The sequence below is a fragment of the Scyliorhinus torazame genome, chromosome 12 (genome assembly GCF_047496885.1).
Source record: "Scyliorhinus torazame isolate Kashiwa2021f chromosome 12, sScyTor2.1, whole genome shotgun sequence".
In the NCBI taxonomy this organism is placed as follows: domain Eukaryota; kingdom Metazoa; phylum Chordata; class Chondrichthyes; order Carcharhiniformes; family Scyliorhinidae; genus Scyliorhinus; species Scyliorhinus torazame.
The window spans coordinates 193,093,153-193,105,646 of NC_092718.1; the positions used below are offsets into that span (position 1 = coordinate 193,093,153).

The 12,494-nt window shown below is 38.5% G+C and overlaps 1 protein-coding gene across 1 annotated transcript in view; it reads left to right on the top strand.

The window, feature by feature from the left end:
- The first annotated feature begins 1,832 nt into the window (after positions 1-1,832).
- The window catches only part of aatf (apoptosis antagonizing transcription factor), a 129,429-nt gene continuing 118,767 nt past the window's right edge, over positions 1,833-12,494 (top strand). Inside the window, exons 1-3 of the mRNA XM_072469568.1 lie at positions 1,833-1,948; positions 8,466-8,648; positions 9,820-10,146. Coding sequence (XP_072325669.1) covers positions 1,864-1,948; positions 8,466-8,648; positions 9,820-10,146 — 595 coding nt within the window. The 5' untranslated portion in view covers positions 1,833-1,863. The remainder of the gene's footprint in view (positions 1,949-8,465; positions 8,649-9,819; positions 10,147-12,494) is intronic.

Below are 12,494 nucleotides of genomic sequence, written 5' to 3' on the forward strand. Positions count from 1 at the left end.
ACTTTAAAGCTAAAGGGAAAATATGGAATTTCAGATAGGATCCAATTCCTGTAAAATCGTACACTGGAGTTGACTTTTATCGCAGTTTGGTTTACTTTGTGATAAAACATAATTTCAGTATTAACTTTGCAATTACATTGAGTTGAAAGTAACACGGCATTGCATTAAAAAAATTGAACCGTAAATTGTTTTTATTATCAGTTATTAATAATTCTTGGCATTACTTTTAGAGTTAATCGCAATTACTTACATACAAAAATTGGCTTAAACCAATTTTAGTGATTTATCAATAAGTCATTTCAGAAGTAAAGTAAAACTTCCACTTTGATAAAAAAGTAATTCCTCAAATGTTATTTTTGTTGACGAGGGAACAGAAATACGCTTGGAAGACCAACAGATTTGGTTTTATATATCGCTTAAAAGATTTATGGAATTGGTACCGACAATATATAAGAGATGTTAAACACTTGTATACAACATCACGTGGGTAACTTAAATGTAACATCTAAATATTCGTCCAATGACGTTATCGATGTTCATTTTCTGTATTTGTTTTATCACTGAAGTACATATTAATATCCTTTCAGATACTACCCATGAAATGATTTTCTACATAGGTTAGACTTAGAAACTGATTTTGGAAATGTGCAAATATGCAGAATGTTTCTCAAAGTTTGATATTACCAACCCACTGGTCTCCCAAACTTTGTATTGTTGATTTTGTCACAGAAATATGATTCCAAGGTATTAAGGAGTGCCAGTTAAAATTTTTCTTAGCTGTAATATTAATCCAACACCGTATTAAGAAAGACTTTCACTAATAAACCCATAGGGATCTGTCCATTTCACTTTTTTTGGATGCCTTTTTTTTCCACTGCTGTATTTTATTGTAATCATTTTATATACTTGAATTGCAAAGTGTTCTTCAACCCTCTTGGTTACAATTGTGACACAAGTAAATTTCTTATTTCCTGTTGAGAGTTTTCACACCAATAGAACACATGACTTTTGCCTCTGTCCAAAATATTCTATATATCTTAATAGAATTCCATTATATTTTGCACATCTTCCAATCATTCCACACAGAACCTATTAAAAGTTGAATTTGTAATTTCTGTGAGTCTACTATGATGATATTATTACATTCAAAACAATTTTATTAACATAAATTAACATTAATACAACTGGTTGATTAATCAAAAAGTGCATTAAAATTCTTAAATGTAATGTCGAAAGATACATTTTGAAACATTTATTCACTGTTTACGAATATTTTAATACCTTAATAATAGTATAATGATTCGAACTGGTGCTCTGATGTGGAATAATGTGAAACAAAACAATACATTTGATCAGTTTTCATGATTTGCATCACATGCATGTATTAAAATATTAATATTTTATTTGAACTCATTCTACTGTACTTCCACAGTCACTAAATATTAATAAAGTCGCCTTGGTTGTCAATTAGGACAAATTTCTCAACATCAGGTAAACTGAAGAGTGGGGGAAAATAGGAGTGAAACGTTTGCCTGTCAATCTTATTCGGATTCAGACTGCTGGATTTTCCAGGGATAAGGGATCATTCAATATGCTAAGACTTTCTCATTCAGTGCAACATAATTCGAAAAAAAAAATCGTTTTTAAACATTATCATCTCAGTTATGCGGTTTCTCATTCAGGAGAATGGAGCAAAAAAAAAAATCCATGTTTCAAAAGAAGGCTGTTTGCAATAAGGGTCATGGTGAAGCAGCTGGACATTGTCAGCAAATGTGAGAGTGAGTGAGAACCGGAAGCGCACTTTGTAATGGGAAGTACGTCATCCCGAATAGGCTCAATTCGAGCTGAAGGGTTGGAGGCAAGATGGCGGCGTCCATCTCCCGGCAGCTGGAGGATTTATTAAACCCTTTGCCCGCCTTTAAGGACCTGGAGGACGAGCAGGATGAAGGTAAACCGGAGGGAGTGTGTTCGGGTGCTTGCTGCTCCGCGGGGAGGAGGAGTGGAAATTGCCCATCTGGCCGCGATGAGCGAATGTTTTCGGGGCCGTCATGTGCGAGAGGTTGGCGGCGGTTGCTCTGAGTGAGCCGCGCCTGCCTCCGGCTCCCGAGGAGTTCGCAGCGGGACCCGGGGTACAAGGAGGAGCTTTTAAACGTTTGCTCCGGGGTTGAGCGAAAATGGACAGCCTGTTCGCTCCAGACTTCTTTGGTTTAAATGCACAGTTATTTTGTTTGCCGAGGTCCTGCTGGTTTTAGGGGGCTTTTGATGGTGTGGGCAGAGTTTGCGAGCCTGGCGCAGTCCGAGACCTGCAGCCGACCGCGGAGTTGTGTTAACAAACCTCCTTTTCAGGGAAGGTTTACACAATACCTGTTTGGTCTGTCTCAAGCAGCTGGAAGTGTGCATCCATCCTATTTGTGTGGGGGTGGTGTGCACACACCACTTTCTCCCAAGAGTTAAGACATTACCATCATGCAAACAGGTCCATTTGGCCCAACTGACCTTTGACCGTCTTTTATGCCTACCCCATTAGCGTCCTCTCACACTGAATTTACGTGATTACAAAAACAATTTGGATTTGTGTACCGCCTTTAGGATGGTTTAAAAACAAGTCACAAAGCGCTTTGTAGAAACGCACTGAGCCACATAAAGAGACAACGAATAAAATCCTGATGCTGGTAGGCTTTCCAATCATTTAAATCGAGTTTAAATGGATTTAACCAATGTGTTTTGTAATGTAGCAACAGTTGCTGGTAGAAGACCTCGGGTTCATCCAGCTCACCTTTACACTTCAACTAATGGATTTTGTTTCCAAGTGGCGTGACAACATAGTTTCCAGCTTCTGCTCTGGGAATCACAGTGCTAGTTTAACCTTGCTATGCAGGTAACATTGCAGTACAAAAAAAGACATGGACCAATTAGAGGAACAAATATGGAAAATACCCTTTAGGCAATCAAAAACTATTCCAATTCTTGCGTCATTTGAGATTGTGACTCTTGATTATCTCTCGCCTGTTTTGTTAAACGACTGGAAACGCAAGTGCAATTTCCCTCATTGTCTTTTAAATCTATTTGAATACTTAAATTATGTTTGACATTTCAGTGCTGTATCGTTAGAGGAACCAGTATTTTGAATAAGAAATTAAGCCATGACTATTTCTTAGTTGATGTGAATATAAAAAAATCTGACGTTTTTCAAAGGAGTGTATGGGAACTTTCCTTGGGTCCAACACTTAACTTTCATCTGATATAACCAAAACGGGTTAATTGGACATTATTCTCAATGCTGCCTGTAGAGCCCTGCTGTGCACAAATTGGCTGCTGCATTTGCATCTATTTTTGAAATTTTTTAAGAGTACCCAGTTATTTTTTTTTCCCAATTGGCAATTTAGTGTGGCCAATTCACCTACCGTGCACATCTTTTTGGGGTGAGACCCACGCAGACATGGGAAGAATGTGCAAACTGCACATGGACAGTGACCCAGGACCGCAATTGAACCTGGGTTCACAGTGCTGTGAGGCAGCAGTGCTAACCACTGCACCACTGTGCCAAATTTGCATCTAGAACATAGAATGTACAGTGCTGAAGGATGCCATTCGGCCCATCCAGTCTGCACCACCCCACTTAAGCCCTCACTTCCACCCTATTCCTGTAATCCAATAACCCCTCCTAACCTTTTTGGTCACTAAGGGCAATTTATCATGCCCAGGTTCCTCACAGTTCTGATTGGCCCCATCAAATCTCCTCTGAACCTTCTCTCTTCCAGGAGAACAGCCACTGCTTCTCTTATCCATCCATAGAACTGAAGTTCCTCATCCTTGGAATGACTCATGAATCTTTTCTGCACCATCTCTAAAGTCTCACATCTTCCCTAAAGTGTGTTGCACAGAATGGAAAACAAGGGGCTTTTCACAGTAACTTCATTGCAGTGTGTTAATGTAATCCTACTTGTGACAATAAAGATTGTTAAAAATTAATCTACCAATTGAATCCAAAACCAATGTTTCGCACAGATTTATCACAACTTCCTTACTTTTTGTACTTGATTCCCCTATTTATAAACCCCAGGATCTCGCATGCTTCATTAACCACTTTCTCAACTTGCCCTACCACCTTCAGTGATTTCTGCAGATAATACACCAGGTCCCTCTGCTCCTGGGCCCACTTTAGAGTTGTACCCTTTTACTTTGTATTGTGTCTCTTCATACCAAAGTGACTCCACATTTCTCTGCATTAAATTTAATCTGCAGCTTGTCTACCCATTCACACCAACTTGGCTGTATCCTTTTGAAGTTCTATCCTATCTCACTGTTCAGATGTTAACCCAAAGCCCCTACTGCCTGCTTGGCTACACAAAGGCCCCATGACACTTTTGAAGAAGAACAGGAGTTTATTCCAGGTGACCAGGCCCCAACATCACAAAAAACACAATGTGGTCATTAGCACATTGCTGTTTGTGAGAGCTTGCAGTGTAAATTGGCTGCCGCATTTCCTACATTACAATGGTGACTACACTTCCAAAAGTACCTCATTGATGGCAAAACCCTTTGAGCCATTAGGTGGCTGTGAAAAGCGCTTTATAAACGTAAGTTTTTCTTTTTGAATAGAATTAAACGATTTTTCCTTCAAACAGCCTTCTAGCTTCTCCGCATCAGTTGACCTGAAGTTGACTTAATTCTGTGTGGTTTTCTGAACAGAAGTTGGAACTATATTGTGGTACCAATGCTAGACTTGTAAATGGATTGTTTGCAGCTAAAGCCTACCAGAGATGTGAAATCACATAATTGTTTTAATGTACATTCAACAAAATGGTTTCCTGATTTTATATTTATAAATGTGGAGGTGCATGCTGTTAATTTGTACGGATGGGCAGTAAATGTTGGCCTAGCAAGTGACACCCACATCCCATGAAATAATTTTAAAAACAGTTTTCTTTGTGTTTTTTTTTGTTTGCATGAAGGTCAGTTTTGGGCCTTTTCCCTATGCCCAACTGAAAAAATGGAAAATAAATACTTGCACGTGTATAATGTTGTCATGACTTTGGGATGCCCAGAGTGCTTCCAGTCTGTGAACTACTTCTAATATAATCACTATTATGGTATGAGGAAACATTCAGCAAATTTATGCAAACTAAAGTCGCCCAAACAGCAATGAGAAAATCTAAGCAGTCTTAGTTGTGTTGATTGAGGAGAAGTAATGATATAGGATGCTGGTTTTTCTTCACGTTGTGTCAGGACATAGCTCATTTCTACTTGAAAGGATAGTTATTACCTTGGTTTAATGTCCCATTGAGAAACGACACCCAGTGTTACACTCTCTTTTTCAGCATTGGAGTGTCAGCCAAGGTTCTGAAAAAACTAACTTTTTCAGATGGGCCAGAACTTTCAGCTTTTTGTGCACTGAGCTCTGTGAATCACTGACACTCTGAAGTATCATCTTGCTTCACAGCCTTTCCCAATTAAGTCTGAAATAAAATGTTAAAGTGGGAAGTCTATATCTGCTTGGTATTAAAGCCACGTATTTGCATTTATTTTATAATATTTACAGTTCCAGTGAATCAGAGCTAAAAATTAAACTAGCTTCAATACATTATGAAAATATAGGGCAATTGGGGCTGTGCCAGGTCATAATTCCTAACTGTAATTTCCACTAATGTGATTTTCATGATGGTGGACCAAATTCTCCAGAGGGATTTGGAAGGCACTTTCAATAAAGAGATGGGAGGCACTAAAGTGCCCTCTGTGCTAACAATAATGCTGACAAAATGTAATAAATTGAGTTTTTATTCTTCCATAAACACAATATTTAATTGCAAGCCTTTTGAGTATTAAATTAATTCTAATCGCAACTCATTTTCACCTGTGCTTGTCAGTTTCTCACATTTTCATATTTAACAGCTTGGCATTAAGTGTTTTCCATATGTTACTTCACCTTGATCTGTTTCCTGTTGGTGATACATATGCACACTGGTGGTAAGATGGGATAGTCGGGGTGTGTTTTGTGGTCTAATATATGTCCAGTGCTTCATTTTGGAGACTCGAGAAACAGTACAAAATAACCAATAGAATAAGGAACAGCTCCCTCTTGCATTCACAGCTCTTTTCGTTCAATTTTGTTCTTTCTGCTTCAGCTTTTGAACCCTTTCACTATTTTAAAATTTTCTTCCAGCAACAATTTTTAAAGCTAATTATCTTAAGACTTCATAATTTTAATGCTACTTTAAAATCAAAAGATTATTTTGATACTAATATGCTGCACACAGTTTGGTGATGACCTATGATCAAATGCTATGGAAATGTCAACTAATAGTTCTATTCATTTGTTAGTACAGAACTTGAATATTGCTGAAAAAAGAGACATGCAGACAAAGCTTTTTGTCTTGCACTTTCAGGGTGGTTTTCAAGAATACCGATAGTAAAGGACACAGCAATTTATATTGCATGAGAAGAGAATGCTGGTTGGTTGGCATGTTGATTCCAATTGGTAGAGGCATTCCATTGACAATGCACCAGGGGGGCAGTTAACTGCTAAGCTTTTGTTCAGATTCAGACTGGCAGATTGACTCTGGTCAAGGCATTGCTGTGGGGAAAGGGAATGGCTGTCCCACAAGCTTTTATTAAGTTGAAAAAGGTGCATGCATGGCCATGCTTTTTCTGCCTGCAAAGGAGACCGAATCATCAAGTCCACTTGCCAGCCAACAGCATTCTCTTCTTGGGCAGTATAAATTGTTGGCCCTTTGTTTTGGTGTTCTTGCAAAATGTCATGATGACTAACCGGCAAAAAGCTTTGACAGCATACCTTTTTTTCCAGTAATAATAGTTTTGCTGCTGAATTTGAGATAAAATTACAAAATTGTACTAGTTTCACGGGGGTGATCGACTGCCTTACAGTTACCACATCCGTGGTCCATTATGCAGTATGCTGTATAATATATATGCTGGATATGGGTGGCACGGTAGCACATTGGTTAGCACTGTTGCTTTATAGTGCCAGGGTCCCGGGTTCGATTCCCGCTTGGTTCGCTGTCTATGCGGAATCTGCACGTTCTCCCCATGTCTGTGTGGGGTCCTCCGGGTCCCAAAAGACGTGCTTGCTAGGTGAATTAGACATTCTGAATTCTCCCTTTGTGTACCTGAACAGGCACCTAGAGTGTGGCAGCTAGGGGACTTTCACAGTAACTTCATTGCAGTATTCATGCAAGCCTATTTGTGACAATAATAAAGATTGTTATTATTAGTAGTACTGGCCACTTCATATACCCCTGCTGTACATAAAAGTTTAATGATTCTAGGATGTTGTGAATGAAAGGACTTTGTGAAAAATTGACGATAAGCATTTTGCTCAAACAATGCAAGTATCATAGGAAGTAGTGCCTTGAAACTAAAAGAAGCACAAGTATATGAAGTAGAATTTTAAACAGGCTTGTGATTCCATGCATAACAGTTAACCATATCATGCTGAAAAATTAGGTTAGAAGCATTTTAAACATACTAAAATTATATATGTATTAAAACGTTTTGCATACATTGGTTACTTCCCACCACATTTAAATTTGCTTCTTTGAACCCTCGCTCCTAAAATCAACTCTGGTTAATTATCCCAGGTGACTCACTGGTTCTTCCTGTTGCTAAATTGCACCTCTGAACTAGGTGGAGCTGTTTACAGGAGTTCCACACACCTAAACATCAGGTGCCTCATTGAAAGCTATTGCTGGTCCACTGATTTGGACTTATTGTGTTACGCTACAGTCTGCCGCAACCTGTTCTGAGAATCACAATTTTTCCATTTGGGATTTAGCCATTGACAATGCTGACAAAATCCATTATAAAAAAAAATATATATATATATAATATATATATATCTAATACGTCAGCCCAGCAAATAAAAAAATTGGTGAAAAAAGGAATGAGTTGAGTTGCAGAATTTATGAGCTGTTTGTGGAACTTTGACTGTAGCGTGAGCAGCGAGAGTAATTACATTGTACCACATACCAATTCACAGAAAACCTTTTTTTAAACTGATGTAGTATTTTTGGAAATCATTGACTGTCTAGGGTACTGCAAAGGTTTATTTCACTCTAGCTCTAAACCAGCTCTTCCCTTAATTTGGCTGGCGTGTCAGACATAGTGCTGAAACAAGCTGTCCTATGGTCAGCTATTGATGGAGAATCAGTCTGCCGATGAAGCAACACACGACTGCAGCGCCACACAACCATCAACTCTGTAAATCTCAGTCCTAGCAAGGTGGCGGAAAACCTTTTATCACTAGAAGTAGTAATCACTAGAAGTAAATAATACCTGTCACCTATGTCAATTAAGGAAAATTTCATCCTTAACAATTATATAATGAGTCAACCGTACAGCATTTATTCTCATGGATTGAGTTGTTTGTATCTGAGCTAGAAGTACATTTTGTCTTACTCTTAAAACCAACTGCATGCCAGGGCTAAAGTTTTCTCTTTGCTTTGCAGCAACTATTGCCAAAGTCATTGACAGATTTGATGAGGGTGTGGATGACTGGGCATTTGACAGTAAACTGCGGAAGCATGCTTCAGTTTTGCTGTCTGATACAGACAAGCGATATGCTGGGCAAACAACCTCTCGAAAGGCATTGCGGGAAGAAGGTGGGGAGCATTCTTTGCCTGGCTCCTCAGGTAGGTGATATGCTTGTGCACTGTCATAGTTTCAAGCTGTTCTAATAATGCCATGTATCTTTGGGATTCAGATCCAATAAATAGCTGTAAAGTTCACATTTATATTATTGCACCCTTATGGGTGGGCAAGTGATTTATTGATGTCACAAGGTTATGCCTTTCTCCGTTTTCTAACTTTAATATGAGAGAACAAAAACTTTTTAAAAGTCTAATTGCTTGAAACTACATTGGCAAAAATGCAGTAATGTTTCTCCGTTGTTAGGAATTCAGGGGAATATTCAGTGACCATTTATGTGCAGATTGCCATTTGTTTTTAGCTTCTGTAGATTGATTTCTAAATGTGGTGTTTTAATTTTAATGGGCTATGTTTGGATTACACACAAATAAAAGTTATGTAATTAACATAGTATGTAGCAACTGGGGATAGTATGGGCTTTAAATATAACCGCAGTGAGAGTAGAATTCACTTGACAAAGTAAGCAGCCGGCAATTAAATATAAATTATTTTAATGGTTGTAGGTCTCCTCGAGTACCTTGTAATTGACTTCAAGTCACTTTTTAAATAGAGGTGAGCAGAAGCTGTTCCTGTGAATTTTTATGAAATATTTGCTGCTCACAAGGCTGTACAACGCATGACTTTGCCTTTTGGAAGTTGTCCAGTGTATCTTGCTCGTGGAAATAATAAAAAAAACTATTTCAAGAGAGGACATTGAATCTCCTTGAATTCCACCTTGTGTACTATGCAGCTCATATAGCTATTTATCAATGCTTGCACTGTTTGCTTTGAACATTTGATGGTGTCTGTGACCATGAGTTACCTTCATGTAAGCCTACTACATCTTGAAAATATGCATTGTACCTCATAGCAACCTAACTTAGCAGCAACATTCCTACCAAATTGGACCAGCTGGTTAATTTTATGGTTTCAATTTGTATAGCTGATTACAAATTAATCTGAGTGCTGCCAGCCTAAAATGGTGAGGAATATTATTTCATCTACAGTTTTAACAACTGTAGATGGGGAGTTGTGAATTATTTTATAGAAACATTTTGTGTACACGTTGAAAGGATGTTTGAGTTATGTAAAATATTTCCTAGGCAAGAAGGCGAAAGCATGAAATCATAAGAAACCAGTTTAAAATTTTTAATATTTTGTGTTCGTAATTGTTAGATGAAGCGGAAGAGAAAACTGAGGATTTGGAAAGCACTGAAGACGATGAGGAAGAGGAGACTGACGTAGAGCCTTTGTGTAATACGATGAAAGAATGCAATTTTGACTTCCAGAAAATCAAGGATTTTGAGAAATTCACAGAAGGCATGGATGATATTGGAGAAAGTGACGATAGTAGTGAATCAGAAGACGAGGAGGAGGAAGATCAAGATGATGATGATAGCAATCAAGAAGATCTGGAGAAAGACAATGTCACAGTAATGAGGTTCTCCAAGGAAAAAATTGCTGCAGAAGTGGCGAAGGGGCAATCAGTAAAAAACCAAATAGGTAAATTATCAGCAGCACTGGGAAAACACTAATGTGGTTATTGTGGTCTTATGATTACTTGAAGAGATACATGTTTGGTTAAGTAAAGAAGCATTTTCCCTTTCTTGGTCTCTTGTTAGTTATTCGTCACTCACCACATCTTTCACCTGGTAGAAGAATGTTTGAATTGATTTGTGTCATAATCAATTTCATTATATGATCAGTTGATGGGAGTTTTTTTCTTCTGGGCAGAATTGATTCTGCTAATCTTCAATTATGAATATTCTTTAAGTGGGCAGCACAGTGGCGCAATGGGTTAGCATTGCTGCCTCACAGTGCCGAGGTCCCAGGTTCGATCCCAGCCTTGGATCACTGTCCGTGTGGAGTTTGCACAATCTCCCAGTGTTTGTGTGGGTTTCGCCCCCACAGCCCAAAGATGTGCAAGGTAGGTGGATTGGCCACGCTAAATTGCCCCTTAATTGGAAAAAATTAATTGGGCACTCTAAATTTAAAAAAAAAAAATTCTTTAAGGAGCATTCAAAGTGTAATGGTGTTATGTGCGGGGACAATATATTCAGAGCAATCGTGAAAATGGAATCCAAGCTTCCTGGGGATGTATATTTTTAGTAACTTTCCCGCCCAAGAGAGTAGTTTTTTTTTCAAATGCGAGTGCATTTGAAATGTTCTGTTGATTCATAACTTTAAACTTGTTCTCTCATCACCTCTTTCTCTCACCCAGCCACGAAAAAGCCCTACAGTGTGTGGCCATGTATTCTGATGCAGTTTGCGTAGTATTAGAATGTAACAGGGAATCCTGAGGCTTGCATTGAGCCTGAAAGGAATTCCTGTTTTGACAGGCTGGCTTTCTTATAGTTGATGCAGTTTTCTACTTTTAAGTAGGAATTGCCTATAGCAGAACCAAAATGGCATATCTGCTGCAGGCTATGAATATACAATTATTCTAAACTTCCATTGGCAATTATCTTGATACATACTGATACCTATGATGAAGGAATTTGAATTCCTCTTTTAAAGGATCCCACATGATTTCACATTCTAAGACTTTTACAAATAAAAATCAACATTGACTAAACATTTCTTTGTAGGCATGACCTACGGAAAATAAATTCTCTCTCAACTTCCGAACGCCACGAAAAATGCCAGTGCAGTGTTTGGATTACACCATTCTCTCTGCAGAATTGTAGTCTTTATAAGAACCAGTCCAAAGTTACTCCAAGCTTCCAAAGGCTCACTTCTCCCTGCTTTACTGAATAATAATGTCCAATGTCCATTTACAAGTTGTTTCCTTCAATCTTTTGAGAATTACCAAATTAACTTCCGGCAGCAAGATGCACTCTAGAACCACCTCCTCTTGGCCACATCTTCCAATTTCTTTAAATTTCTACTGGTCCCATCTCTTCGACCAGAGAACCTGCCCCACCCTCGCTCTGCTTGATGACCAACAGAGAATAGCCTTTCCCCCTGCTAGGCTATTCCTAGCAGTGTCTCTATCTCTTACTCTCTGTCGAAGTAGGATCATTATACTTGCTAATGTAAACTTCCTGTGGATCAACATTGTACCTTCTGTCTTAGAATTTTGTGGGGGGGGGGGATGAAGGAACACGGCAGAAATGCCAAATTTTAGAGACAGGATTTCTGCAATCTGCCAATTAATGAACCTACTCAGTATTTACTTAACATCAACCATGTTTAAATTGACTTCTTTAAGCCCAATGTTTGCTTCATAGTAAGTAGATTTGTAGTCCTTCATGGGGCACATGCCTACACCTATATACCGATCCAATTTTTACCAGCTGTTTGAAGAGAGCCGGGTGTGATTCACACCAGAGGGAAACACAAACTCAGCAGGACCATTTGAACTTCGTGCTGAATTCAAACAGATCCCATTTTGGCTTTAACAATGTCTCTAACAGTCACTGTCCGTGTGGAGTTTGCACATTCTCCCCTTGTTTGCGTGGATTTCGCCCCCACAACACAAAGATGTGCAGCGGAGGTGGATTGACCAGGCTAAATTGCCCCTCAATTGGAAAAAATGAATTGGGTACTCTAAATTTAAATTTAAAAAAACAATGTTCCTAATCCGTAGTGTGGAAGTCACAAATTTATAAAATAGGTATAAACACCAGTGTTCTGGAACATTTTTAAATCCCTCCCTCTTTAAACATGAAAAATAAACTATTCATGAGTTTTTGCTTTGATTGACAGACCACCTGATGCAGGTCAGAAAAAAATATCGTCTGGTTGTGCAGTTTCATTAGAGGTCTGTATTGACATTTAGCCAAGGACTATGTTGTTGTGACTACTTGGCTGAATTTCAAAGCTGAAATTATCTAAACTGGTGATTGAGT